This window comes from Stegostoma tigrinum, chromosome 10, assembly GCF_030684315.1.
Source record: "Stegostoma tigrinum isolate sSteTig4 chromosome 10, sSteTig4.hap1, whole genome shotgun sequence".
Lineage (NCBI taxonomy): Eukaryota > Metazoa > Chordata > Chondrichthyes > Orectolobiformes > Stegostomatidae > Stegostoma > Stegostoma tigrinum.
Window position 1 is genome coordinate 78,894,283 of NC_081363.1, and position 14,558 is coordinate 78,908,840.

At 43.9% G+C, this 14,558-nt stretch overlaps 1 protein-coding gene across 1 annotated transcript in view; it reads left to right on the forward strand.

Moving 5' to 3' along the window:
* itpka (inositol-trisphosphate 3-kinase A) overlaps positions 1-14,558 on the forward strand; it is a 112,214-nt gene that overhangs the window by 73,475 nt on the left and 24,181 nt on the right. Inside the window, exon 8 of the mRNA XM_059649291.1 lies at positions 7,164-7,257. Coding sequence (XP_059505274.1) covers positions 7,164-7,257 — 94 coding nt within the window. The remainder of the gene's footprint in view (positions 1-7,163; positions 7,258-14,558) is intronic.

Genomic DNA, 14,558 nt, shown 5'->3' on the forward strand with positions numbered 1-14,558 from the left:
GAAGTTGCCAACCTTTATATCAGTTTGCAATCGATGGAGAGGTGTTTCCACTTGTGAGGAATTTCAGTACTGGGGTCTTTTTCTGTATTTTGTCATAGAAGATATCTGAATGTTGACCAGATTTTCCTGCATATGGACATAGGCTTCTGCAGTGTTTGAGCAGTTGTGAACAGTGATCAACATTGTGCAATCGTCAGTGAACTTCCCATTTCTGACCTTATGATGGAAAGTAATTGATAATGCGGCTGAAGAAGGTTGAGCCTCAGATACTACCCTGAAACCAAATTTGAGCACTCTAAGGGTAAATCTCCCCAGACTCTATACCATGGTAATGCCTCCAGCTCTGGTGGGCCTGTCCCCTGCTAGCGCTAGTTGTGCTGTGAATTATGATTCCATGAATGACCATGTACATGAAACATCTCCTCTCACTTAATCCTCAAGACCTCAAATGTAACTAAAGAGGACTTTGCACATTTCACAGAGCATGGTTTAATGTTGTCACTTCTAGTCTGGAGATCAGTGTTACATCCTGTTTTATTTCTTTTTAACTTTTCTTTAGCAGTTTGGCCCCTTTTCAGCCGTGTTGCTGTGGGTCTGTGAACAAGACCAGGTGAGGACAGCAGATTTCTTTCCTTAAAAGGCTATTAGTGTCAATTAACAATCATGACACATTTATTGGGACCAGCTTTTCAATTACAGATTTCTGAATGAATTGGAATTTAAATTCCACTAACTGCATTTGTGGGATTTGGACCCTTGACCACAAGGCATTAACCTGAGGCCTCAAGTTACGAGTCTACTGATATTACAGCAATGACACCATCTTTCCTCATCAACAAATCTAATAGGGAACCAGGAGAAACTTTTTTACTCAGACAGTGATGAGAATGTGGAACTTGCCACCACAAGAGGTAGTTTCACTGAATAGGTTGATGCATCTAAGGGCAATATAAAGACATGCCTGATATGACTAGGAGGCCCTTTGAGTCGGCTCTGTTATTCAATGACAACATGCTTAAGCTTTACATCAACTCTAATTCCTTGCCTGATTCCTCTAACTAACTGATTCCTTCAAGGCTGAAGTTCCATAAAACTCAGCTTTGAGTCTACTTGTGGATTGAGCTTCCTTAACTTTTGGGAATCATGAATACCTGAGATTCTCAGATCAATCCGAAACAACCAACCTCTTAATGTGGAGAGGTGATCCCTACTTCTGGACTGCCCCATCCAATGGAAGAGGCTTCAGATCATATACCTTGTCAAGCCCTCAAGGAGTTACATACATTTCAATGAGATCATCTCTCATTCTTCAAAAGTGAGTATAGGTGCAATCACCTCAATCTCTCATAGAACTTTGATACACACATGAAGAGAAGGGGAATAGAGGATATGCTGATGGTTAAATGACATTAAATCATCAGTGAAAGAGATATACTAGCATAATCTTGTTGGGCTGAATATTAGCATTCTGTACGTTCTATGTAACGTTATATAGTATCTTCTCGCACATTATGCAGGAAAAGAGACACCTATCCTTCATATAAACCATTCACTCCCACCATGAACAGTGGCAGCAGTGTGATCCTTCCACCGGATTATGAAAAACACAAGTTGAGAGAGTGATGGATTACTGTCCATCCAGCCTGGATGGCTGCAGCTCCGACAACATTCAGGAGCTTGATGGACATCACATTTGCACACACTAGTGTGCACCATCTATAAGATGCATTTCAATATCTCACGAAGTTTCTTTGGCAGCACCTCCCAAACCATGGACAAAGGCAGCAGATGACACTGCAAGGCCTCGTCCAAATTTCACCCCATCTTGTCTTGGAAATATATTGGTGTTTCTTCATTGTCGCTGGGACAAAATCCTTCCTTCTGAACATCGCTGAGAATGTACTGCAATGGCTCACGGAGAATGGTCACCACCACCTTCCAGGCAATAATGGTGGCCTAGCCAGCCTCATCTACATCTCGTGAGCAACTTTACAAGATACCATTGGACGGAATTTGCTTCCAAAGCCAAAGCCAATGATTAAATATTTAGAGGCAACAGCATTTCAGCCCACCTGCCTTGCTGCCAGTGTGCTCAAAGGCATGCAGGGCACATTGTTTCACAGATAGCCATAAGAATGGGATGAGTTGCTGTACCAGGAAAATGTTTTCAAAGGAAGCTCAGCAGAGTCATGTGGAAACTGTAGCATCGGAGCCATTCTGAGTGCAGTGGTTACACACAGGTTGGAGTCAGGTGAGTGGCAGGGTGAAGGTATCTGCTGCTTCACAAATAAAGTAACTTTTCTACTGTTCTCACCATTTTCCAATGCCAGCCCCGCCCTTGACTTCTGCTAGATTGCAGTGTTACAGGTGTCAGCTTCAGGGAACTTGTCCAATAGATGTGGGGATATGTGGTTAACATTCACCAGCTGTTCTACTGCACAGGGCATCACTGGTGATATCTACTCTGCAATCTATGTCAGCGTGGACTGATTAAACAATGAGTGGTCACCGACAAGGCAAGCAAGAGCCTTAACAAGACTCAATGAAGTATATTATTAGCCCTGCGTAGCGCAGTTTGTGGAGATGATGTTTCCTCTTGCAGGAGAATTTAGAAGTTAGGGTCGCTGTTTAGAATCAAGTGCTGCCCATGTCTGCCAGAGGAGGGGATTTCTGTTGGGAGTTTAGTATGGAGTTATCCCGAGTCCGTGCTGAAAAGTCCTGAAAACTGCTGGCACCAGATTTCTCGTCAACAAAATGATGGGTATCATATTCGCCTCCGGTCTGAATCCCAATTTTAAAAAAAAACCAACAGATCTTAGTAAACCTTGAACACTTTCACACCTGTCCATATGGGGTTTTCACTCTAAGCGTTTGCAAACCTTTTCCTCAGAAAAACAGAGGAAATGGATTCCTTGAATATTCTTAAAGCAGACGTCTTGATAAATAAGCAGGGGAATGTTTGTCAGGGGAATGTGGATCCAGTTGAATGACAGAGCAGGTTCAATGGGCTAAGCGATATAATCCTGCTACTAACTTATCTGCTAATAACTACCAAAGGGTGGCTTCTTCCTACCGTATATAGTTCAATTCTATTTGAGGAAATGCTCAGACTAATAATCCAGAGAACATGAGTTCAGAATCAACAACGGCACTTTGAAACCTAACTTTATGAGGCTGATGTTTATGCAGCATTCTAAGGACTATATTCGGTGCAACTGTGCTCGGTTGCTACTTTTCCAGTAAAGATTGTTCATTATGTAATGGTATTGTTTGGTATTCATTCAGCATGGCAAGGATTGTTTAGCATGTAACTGACGGTGTTCCTTCCTGTAGGTTCAGTTAGACATGAGCTGCTTGTTTAATGCAGTTTGATGGCTATCTTTACCTACTGTAAGCGCTGAGATGCTGCTGCTTGTATTGTACAAAAGGACAAAAACAAAATCGCCTCTATTGCTGTTCCCCCTGCAGCTGTCCATGAGAGAACACAGCTCTGCTGGAGACCTATGTGCACCTTGTCAGCTAGTTCTTTCACAACTAAAACTCACATGACCTTTTTCTGTTTAGTTCTGAAACAGTTGTGCAGCGAGTTCCTGTTTTGAATGGAGTGACATTTATGGAGTTCAGCAACGGAGTTACCGCAGCATTTGCATTTAAAATGTCTGGAGGAAGTTGTAGCAGAGAAAAACAAACTGACAGCCCAGACCTTGGGTGGCACAGAAGCATGTACTGCAACTGAGGTAACAAGGTGCAGTGCTGGATGAACACAGCAGGCCAAGCAGCATCAGAGGAGCAAGAAGGCTGACGCTTCGGGCCTAGATCTTTCTGAAGAAATGGGGGAGGGGAAGGGCGTTCTGAAATAAATAGGGAGAGAGGGGGAAGCAGATAGAAGATGGATAGAGGTGAAGATAGGGTGAGAGGAGACAGACCGATCAAAGACGCGGGGATGGAGCCAGTAAAGTTAAGTGTAGGTGGAGAGGTAGGGAGGAGATAGGTCAGTTCGGGGATAACGGACAGGTCAAGGGGGTGGGAGGGAGGTTAGTAAGTAGGAGATGGGGATGGGATTTGAGGTGGGAGGAAGGACAGGTTAGGGAAGCGGGGATGAGCTGGGCTGGTTCTGGTATGTGGTAGAGAAAGAGGATATTGTGACCTGTCTGTCGTCCCCGGACTGACTTATCTCCTCCCTAACTTCCCACCTACACTCACCTTTACTGGCTCCATCCTCGCCTCTTTGACCTACCTGTCTCCACTCCACCTATCTTCTCCTCTATTCATCTTCTATCTGCCTCCCCCTCTCTCCCTATTTATTTCGTCCCCTCCCCCATATCTGAAGAAGGGTCTGGGCCCGAAATGTCAGCTTTCCTGCTCCTCTGATGTTGCTTGGCCTGCTGCGTTCATCCAGCACTGCACCTTGTTATCTCAGATTCTCCAGCATCTGCAGTTCCTGCTATCTCATATACTGCAACTACTGCCTCAGTGTCTGACAAACTTGTAAAACCGCTAATTCAGCTGGATGTAAATATGCAGCATTCAGTTTTAAATTGTGAATCATTAATGGCTAATTAATCTTACAATCAACACCCCACGCCCCTTTTTTTTAACAATACTATGCATTATGGCCCCTAAAAGTGACAGATGGGAATACTTGCCCACAGAGCGAGCACATTCATGCTGAAATTCCTATCTGTGGTATTTGCTTTACAGTGGTGTCTTGATCACAAACAGTGCAGAGTAGAATCTCAGACAAAAGTTGGATTTTTCACTACTGTCCCATGATATTGTTTTAGCAACACCCCCTTTGTAGAAACAGAAAGTGTTGGTATAACTCACAGCAGCTCTGACAAGCCTCTGTGCAGAGCAACAGGTAACATTTCAAGTCAAATATGACTCATCTTTGGTGTAAGCAACAGGACAAGGCCATATGCCACTTCAATATTCAATAAGATCATAGTTCACCTGTACCTAAATCTCATATTCCTTTGCTTCCTTATCCCTCCTATGTCTATCCAGTTTCCACTTGAACCTGTTTATTGAATGGGGCTGCAGAACTGAAACGACTTGGAATGAAATGGCCTTTCTAAAGCCACTTCTCCTTTGCAAATGGGTAACCGGAGGCTCTCAGTGTATAATCAACAAAAGAAATCAAACTAGTGGGGAAGTGCCTTGCCTTAGAGAGTGATGAGAGTGTGAAACTCAACACTGTGTGGGCTGGTGTTCTGAACAGTATTAATTTAAGCCAGGCGAAGCTAGACAAGGGTGAGTGAGGGAGCGGACAAAGGAGAATGATCAATTTTGTTGAGAAAAGATAGGAGCAAGCTCAAGTGAAACATAAGCACTGTAATAGACTGGGCTGAATGGCCTATTTCAGTGCAGTCAATCCAATGCATTCCCGCTATTCACTTCATCCACTCCCACTGGTGGTGGAGTTCCACATTGTCACTACTGTCCGATTTTCTTCTGAATTCCCTCTTGGATTTCTCAGTGACTATATTATATTGATGGCTTCTACTAGAACTCATCCCCAAAAGAGGAAAAATTCTCTTTGTTATGACACTGTCAAAACTTTCAAACTACCATTATTTTGAAAATCTCTGTTCGGTCGCCCCTCAGCTCTTCCCCAACGCCCTGACCCAACCTCATTCCCAAGAGTAAAGAGGCTGGCCTGTGAAATCTTTCTTGGTATTTGTACCTGGTCATTCTGAATCGTCCTTGAAAATTGCCTCTGTACCCTCTTGACTTCACGTTCTTTCGGTGATCTGCTGACCAGGACTGCAGGCAAGTGACTGCAAGAGGTCTTCCCTTAATTTATCCTTTCATGAGATGTGGGCATCACTGGCAAGGCCAGCATTTGCAGCCCACCTGTAATTGGCCTCGAAACCTAATTGTTTACAAGCTTATCTCAGATGGCAGTTTAGAGTCAACCCCATTTATATGGATTTGGAGTCTCATGTCAGTCAGACAAGGTATGGATGACAGATTTCTATCCCAAAAGGATATCAATGAACCAGATGGGTTTTTAATAATAATTGATGATTGTTGCCATGGTCACCATCACTGAGCACTGCTTTATAAATCCAAATGTCATGAACTGAATTTAAATTCCATCAGCTCCCCTGGAGCTTGCGTCTGTGCATCTGGATTGCCAGTTCAATCTTATAAACACTATGTCACTGTCACTGTTGCTCACCCTCCCCTTAACATCCCTACTTTTCAATCCTATCCCTTCAGAAATAAATCTAGAGCGAGGTTTGCTTTGTTTATAGCCTCAACATTTAGTGATTGTTGTTGTGTTCGTATTCTGATCCCTGGGTCACTCTATCCCACCGAGACTTGTAACCTCATCGTAATTAATAACCTCCAAATCCTTCCTGATGCGAAGTACCACCTCACATTTATCTGAGTTTGACTCACACTTATTTTCTGCCTTTTCCTCGTTGAGTTTGATTAGTTCAAGAACCTGTTTCAGCTTTGATCAAATGCGATAACCAGCCTCCACCATGCCCTAGGTAAAGATTCATGACAATCGGAGAGAAGAAATTCTTCCTCATCACCGACTTATCAATGGGTGATCCTGTACCCTTGAACGATATTTGCTGGTTTGAGATGCAGAGTGCTACCAACAGTGTGGGTTCAATCCTGCATCGACTGAGATCACTATTGAAGGTCCTGCCATCTCAACCTTGCACCTTGCTGGATGCATGGTCTTCTTCCAGTTAAACCACCACCCATGATCTTTGTCTCCAGTGAAAGGGGTCCTTTTGCACACTTTGTATTACTTATAGTTTTTACTCTGAGGGAAAATACCCTACCATGTTCTTTCCTGTCAGGTCCATCAAAACACTTCAGCATTTCAATAAGGTGCTTTTAAACACCAATGAGTATTGGCCCAACCTGTTCAATCTCTCTACTTAAGGAAGTTCTTTCATCCCAGAAGATTGAGCCTTCTGTTTACATTGACGTTTTCTGTTGTGGTGGATAAAAGAGTATTGTAACTGGAGAGTGAATGTTACCCATAGTCTGTCCCACTGTTTCCTCACCTTTATTTTGTCCCTCTGTTCCATGCATCCTGCATGCGATCCAACCTGGCAATCTTGCTGTGTGAGCGGTGCTTTAATCAAAATGTATGACAAGGGAGAGGCTTCAATTTCTCCCATTTTTTTTAACAGAACAAACCCTGGAGGAAGGCAAAATCAATAGTCCACTTCTCATCCTTCCCCTTCAAGAAGCGATATTCATGGATTCAACTAGCTGGTCATTCAGGTAAGTGAGTTCTGAACCAGAGCCAATGTTAATTTGAAAATGGCATTTCTCTTACAGCTTCCTTCTAACATGATGCAATTGAAGAAAGAATCTTCCTTTATTCAGTGCTTTTCACTGCCCTGGGATATCCACAGCCAGTATGTTACTTCTCAAGTGTTGGAATATCAGTAAACGTAGCTGTCAGCTTATATGCAGCAAGCTTGCACATTCAGCAATGTGATAATGACTGTATGATCTGTTGTGGCGATTATATTGAAGCATCAGAACAGGAGTGGAAGACTGCAGAGAATGCCCCAGTTCTATTTTTAAAATTGATTTAAATACAAGATGTGATTATCACTGGCTGGGCCAGTATTTATTGCCCATGCTTGGTTGCCCCTGAGAAGGTGGTGGTGAGCGACCTTCTTGAACCATTGCAGCCTTTGTACTGTAGGTAGACCCACAAAGCCATTACGGAGGGAATCCCAGGATTTTGAACCAGCCTTAGTGAAGGGAGGGAATTCCAGGATTTTGAGCGAGCGTTAGTTAAAGTTTGGCGATGTATTTCCAAGTCAGGATGGTGAATGGCTTTAAAGGTAGTGATGTTCCATGCATCTGCTGCCCTTGTCCTTCTAGATGGAACTAAAAGGTGCCATCTAAGGACCTTTGGTGAATTTTTGCAGTGCATCTTGAGATGGCATATATACTGCAGCAACTGAAATCGGCGGTGAATGGAGTGAATTTTTGCAGCTGTTCACACTCCTGACTTTTGTCTTGGACAAATCTTTGTAGAATCAGGAGGTAAGTTATTTGCCATTGACCTGCTCCTGTAGCCATTGTATTTCAATGGCATACCCAGTTCAGTTCCTAGTCAATGGCAATTCCTAGATGTTGAGAGTTCGGGGTTCAGTGATGCCACTGGAGGTCAAGGGGTGTTTGTTAGATTACGTCTTATTGGAGATGGTTATTGTCTGGTGTTTGTGTGACACGAATATTACTCGCCCTTAGCAGCCCAAGCATGGATATTGTTGAGGTCATGCTGGCTTTGAACACGACCGCTTCGATATCTGAGGAGTCAGATATCAGATGGCTCTGCAATCATCGGTGAACATCCTCACTTCTGATCTCACGATGGAGGTAAGGTCATTTGATGAAGCAGTTGCAGATGGTTGGGTCTGTACCATCCTGAGAAACTCCTGTAGAGGTGTTATGGAGCTGAGATGACTGACCTCAAACAAACACAGCCATCTTCCGATGTGGCAGGAATGACTCCAACCAGCGGAGAGTTTTCCACGATTCCCACTGACCTCAGTTTTGCTCAGGCTCCTTGATACCACATACACAGCCTTGGTGTCAAGCATCACTACTCTCACCTCACATCTGGAACTTTGCTGTTTAATTCGGGTCAAAAAAGTGAGTTATTGCCGAGCAGTGCTGACAATGACACCTTCCGTCACTTTGCTGATGATCAAGAGTGGACTCATGGGACAGTAATTGGCCGGGGAGATTTGTCCTGCTTTGAGGAACATACCTGGGAAATTTTCTACATTGTTGGTTAGATGCCACTGTTGTAGCTGTACTGGAAGAGCTTGGCTATGGGAGTGGTAAGTTCCAGAGCATAAGTCTTGAATATCATTGCTGTAACATTATCTCAGCCTTTACGGTACACAGTGTCTCTAATTATTTCAGGATATCACGTGGAGTGAATCAAACTGGCTGAAGACTGGCACCTCTGATGTGGGGACCTCCAGAAGAGGCCGAGATAGATCACCCACTCGGCACTTATGACTAAGATTGTTGCAAACACTTTTTCTTTATTTTTACACTGATGGCATTGAGGATGGGGATATTTGTGGAGCCTCCTCCTCCAGTCAGTTGTTTAATTGTCCACCACCATTCACAACAGGTTGTGGCAGGACTGCACCGTTTAGATTTGATCCGTTGGTTGCGGGATCATGTAGCTCTGTCTATCACTTGCCGCTTGTGCTGTTTGGCACGCAAGTAGTCCTGTTTGGTAGCTTCACCAGGCTGGCACCTCATTTATAGGCATGCCTGGTGCTGCTCCTGGCACGTTCTCCTAATAATGGTTGAGTGGCCAGACCATGAGGTTGTTGATTGTGCTGGAGTACAATTCTGCTGCTGCTAATGGCCCACAGCACCTCATGTTTGCCCAGTCTTGAGCTGCTGGATTTATTCCAATTTTGTCCAATTTAGCATGGTGATTGCAACACACAGCACAAAGGAAGGTATTCTCAATGCGAAGGTGTGACTTCATCTGCACAAGGACTGAGCGGCGGTCACTCTCAACAATATTGTCTTGGCAGATTGATAAGGATGAGGTCAAGTATGTTCTCTCCTCTTGTTGGTTCCCTCACCTCCTGCTGCAGACCCAGTCTAGCAACTTTAGGATCCAATCAGCTCAATCATTTGAAGCAAATAACATGACATTCATTTGTAAATACTATTTATGTAGCTGTTTGTTCCAGCTGTGATGGAATGCCTGGTTTGTAGACGAGCTGGAGCCAAGGGGTGGTTACAAATGAAGCTTTGGCCAGCAACAAGTACTGGTGACCCGTTGTCAATGACAAAGGCGTTCTGCCTGCCAACAGCCATGTGTTTGGGTCCCAGGGAGTTGGACAGCTTGTGGGTGTGAATGTTCGAGAGAAGGGCAGGAGCTATCTCTAATCTCCACAGTAAAAAGTACCTTAATCCTGAAGGAAGTTCAGTAGTTTTACATCAATAGTTGCTGCAAGTGTGGCAATTAATGAGTAAACCAGAGAGTTAATAAGAGTGAACCATTGACCTTTACCTTTTACAAGTAAGTGGAAGTATCTGGAGAAGGACAATCGAGGAGATGCACATTCTGATAACAAGCCAAAAGGACCAACTCAATGAAACCTGTGGACAGGGATCACCTGATGTGCCTTCCCAGTCTTTCCCTCTGCCCATCACACCCATGTTTCTTTGTCTGTCTCGGTGTGTATTGTCAAGTTTTATAAGTGGGTTTGAATGCTAACAAGTAGAGTAATATGTTGACGGCTCATAATTATTCATCTATAGCTGACTACTTTTAGTGTTAAATCGTCATTTTATTCAATATGGAGACCTGGTCCAGTATTTTCTCAACTGGGTCTAAACAACCAATGAGCTGGGGAAATTACCTGATCTAATAAAATCTTTAACTTTTGTGATGACTCTTTGGATTCCCTCCCGACTATGTACCACTGTGCCACCAACCCTGCCAGGCCTGCCCTGCCGGTGAGACAGGACATATTCAGGGATGGTGATGTGTGCCTGGAACATTGTCTGAAAGTATGATTCTATGAGTATGACTATGTCAGGCTGTTGCTTGACTAGTCTGTGAAACAGATCCCCCACTTTCGGCACAAGCTCCCAGATGTGAGTAAGGAGGATTTTGCAGGGTCGATGGGACTATTTTGCCTTTGTCATTGCCAGTGCCAGTGCCAATGCCAGATGATCTGTATGACTTGATTCCATTTCTTGAGACTTTTTATTGGGTTGATGCAACTGTGTGACTTTCTGAGCCGTTTCAGAAGGTGGTGAAGAATCAACCACATTGCAGTGGACCTGGAGTCACTTGTAGTCCAGATCAGGTAAAGATGCCAGATTTCTGTCCTTAAAGAACATTCGTGAACCAGATGACAATTAATGACAATTGACAATGATTTCACGGTCACCTTTGGACTTTTAATCCCAGATTTTTATTTTATTATTGACTTCATATTCCACTACATGCTGCAGTGGTATTTGAACCACGGCCTCCGGAGCAATTCCCGAATCTCTGGACTAAGAGTGTCAAAGCAACGGTTTGGCATCATCTGCGTTCAATGGCAGACAGGCCTTCAGATGAGGTCCTCACCTGAAAGTCATCCTGTCTGTCAATAGAGCGCTCCCACAGCACTACACAGGAACCTCATCCCGGATTGTGAGCGCTGAGCCCTGGACTGGCTCTGGAATCCGCAGCTATTTGACTTCAGAACAAGAATGCAACTGGCTGAGCCTCAATAATGGGCCCATTTCTGTGATCAAGCCTTAGAGCCATAGTGAAGCACAGCACGGAAACAGACCCGTCAGTCTAACTCACCCATGCCGACAGATCTCCTAAATTAATCCAGTCCAATTTGCCAGCATTTGGCCCATATCAGTCTTAAACCCTTCCTGTTTATGTATCCATCCAGATGCCTTTTAAATGTTGTAATTGTACCAGCCTCCGCCACTTCCTCTGGCAACTCATTCCATACGCGCAACACCCTCCGCGTGAAAAAGTTGCCCCTTAGGTACACAGTAAAGGAATTAGGGGTTATGGTGAGTGGGCGGGTAAGTGGAGCTGAGTCTCAAAAAGATCAGCCATGATCTTATTAAATGGCGGGGCAGGCTCGAGGGGCCAGATGGCCTACTCTTGCTCTGAGTTCTTGTGTCCTTAAGTCCCTTTTAAATCTTTACCCACTTGGACTGGGGAGAACCACAGGAGCTAAGCAATTTCAAACTTAATATACTGCATCCAAAGCCTTTGGTAAAACCTCATGTGCTAGCAGTTTACTTTCAGCTTCAGAACAACCTGGTTGTGTGCACACAGATTTCCACCTAGTGCAATGACAGGCAAAAGCAGTTGTGGATCTCAGTGTGAGTGTGGGGTACTCTATGGTCAGTCCTGTCACTTCCTGTTTGTAGCTTTCTTTGGTGCCTGTGGGCGGTTATCTTGCAAAGTCGGGAGGACAAACCGTTGACACGTACAAATGTCAGGTCAGGTTATTCTAGGAAATAATTTCGGAAATAAAGCCTAACATTATACCACCCCCTCAATATCTTGTCCAATGTTTCAGCAATGATGCTCGATTTAAAATCCCCTCGTGTGTCTATCAAGGTAAGGCCAATTGTTTATTGCTGCCGATCAGGCTGGGCTGGATCGTATGCCACCTAGACTAGACTATCCGTTGCATTCTGCTCTCCCCCCAGCCCAATCTCCCCAGGGGGATGAACTTTGACAGGACCGTGCATGGAGATGGATGGGCTACTTTCCCACCCTTACAATTCTGCACAGAGCCTCTCTCTCCTGCCAATTAGGTCGTCCCTTAATCTTCTATATTCAAGGGTATACTGAACTCGTAACCCATTGGTAATATTCTGGGACAAGGTTTCATGTCCCACCGCAGTGGCCAGTGGAATTTAAATTTGAGTGGTAAATTTGGAACATTACGTTCATCTTCATGACAGTGACTGTGAAACTATGTTTATTGATTTTAAGAACCCATCTGGTTGGCTAATGTTCTTTAGGGGAGGAAATTTGCCCTTCTTACATGGTCTGGCCCACCCATGACTCCAGACCCACAACAATACGGTTGAAAGTGAACTGGTCTCTGAAATGGTCCAGCAAGCAAAAGTCAGTTCAAGGTTATTAAGGAGCGGGGTGGGTGGAAGGCATGCTGGACTTCGCAGTGATGCCCACATCCCATGAAATGATTACATTTTTTTCTTAAAAAAGAAGAGTGGGTGATGAAACCTTTCCTCAGAATTAACTTTTGTTTTTTTGCCTCCACTATCGCCCAAGTGAATTTCAGAGCAAACTGCTCCCAAGTGGGCAAGTTACAACAAATGAAAATAGGTACAATTAGATCAGTGGTCAATTGAGCAAAGGCTAGGAGATTTGGACAATGTTCATTGGGAAATGAGCAAAGAAGCGTTCTTGAAGTGCTTCTTGAGACCTGAGTATATTGCAAGATGTTTTCACAATGTAGCTAGGGATTTCATTTGGGATGTTGAGGTTCTAGAACACCTTAAGATTAATAAGGGAGGGGTATTAGATGTTTTAGCATGCAGGTCCATAAATTTCAAGGGCCTGATGAGATGTATCCCAGGCTACTAAGGGAGGAGATTGCTGCTTCCTTGGCAGATATTTAATACTGCACTGACCAAGGATGAAGTGGCAGATGATTGGAGGACAACTAAAAGTTCAAAAAGGGCTACAAGGATGGACCAGGTAATTATAAACCAGTTGGTCTGACATCTGTGGTCAGAAACTTATTGGGAAATAAAGTCTGAATGCCAGGATTAATCAATCCTTGGAGAGGCGGGGATTAATCAGGGTTAGTCAGCATGGCTTTGTTAGAGGGAGGTTCTGTCTGACTAATTTAACTGAGTATTTTAAAAAGATGATGAAATATATTGATGAGGATAGTGCAGTTGATATGGTTTACAGTGATGTCAGATCAGCCTTCGACGAGATCCCATATGAACAGCTGGTCCGAAAGGTGAGAGCCCACGGTATGCAAAGCAAATTGGCAAACTGTAAGTCGATTACAAATAGGAGGCTAAGAGTGATGGTGGAGGGCTTTTGTAATTGAAAGCCTGTGACCAGAGGTCTACCAAAGGTGCTGGGACTTTTACCATTTATTAAGTACATTAGCAACTAGAGTGCAAATGTAGATGTATAATTAATATGTTTGCAGATGAAAAAGAATTGGTAGTGAGGAGGATGGTCTCAGGCTAGTCATTGGGCAGAGCAATGGCAGATGGAATTTAATCCTGATAAGTGTGATGTGATTGATTTTGGGAGAGCTAATAAGGGAAGGAGATACATAATGAACAGTAGGAACCTAGGGAGTACGAAGGAACAAAGGGACCTTGGTGTACAGCACCTGAAGGTGTCAGCACAGGTAGACCGGTGGTGAAGAAGGCACAGAGGATTCTTGTCTTGATTAGCCAGGGTGTAGAGTATCAAAGTAAAGAAGTCTCCTTCTATCCTTAGAAAACATTACTGAAGTCGCGGATGGAATGTTATATTCCGATCTGAGTATCACACTGTCGGAGGGATGTGTGGGAGTAGAGGGGATTCACCTGGATGTTGCATGGGATGAAGATGCTTAGTTATGAGTAGAGACTGGATAGGTTGTGTCTGTTTTCCTTGGAGCAGAGGAAGCTGAGGGGGATCTGATCGAGGTATAGAAAGATTATAAGAGGCATATGCAGAGCAGATTGTGGGAATCTCACGACAGACATGGCTAAGCTCGGATGGCATAAGTTAAGCTGAAGACTAAAAGGATCTGAGGAAAATTTTTTTCACCCAGAGGATGGTAGATATATGCATTGTGCTACTTGAGAGGGTGATGGAGGTAAATACTCTCACAACATCTAAGAAGCATTTGGATTAATAATTAAAATGCCAGGGCATGATAGGTGGTGAATCAAGTTAAGATAAACGAGATTAGTGTCATTTGGTGTTTGTAGGTCAGCACAAGCATGGTAGGCCAAAGGGCCTGTTTTTATACCGTACGGCTCTGTAACTCTATATATGCACATGTTAC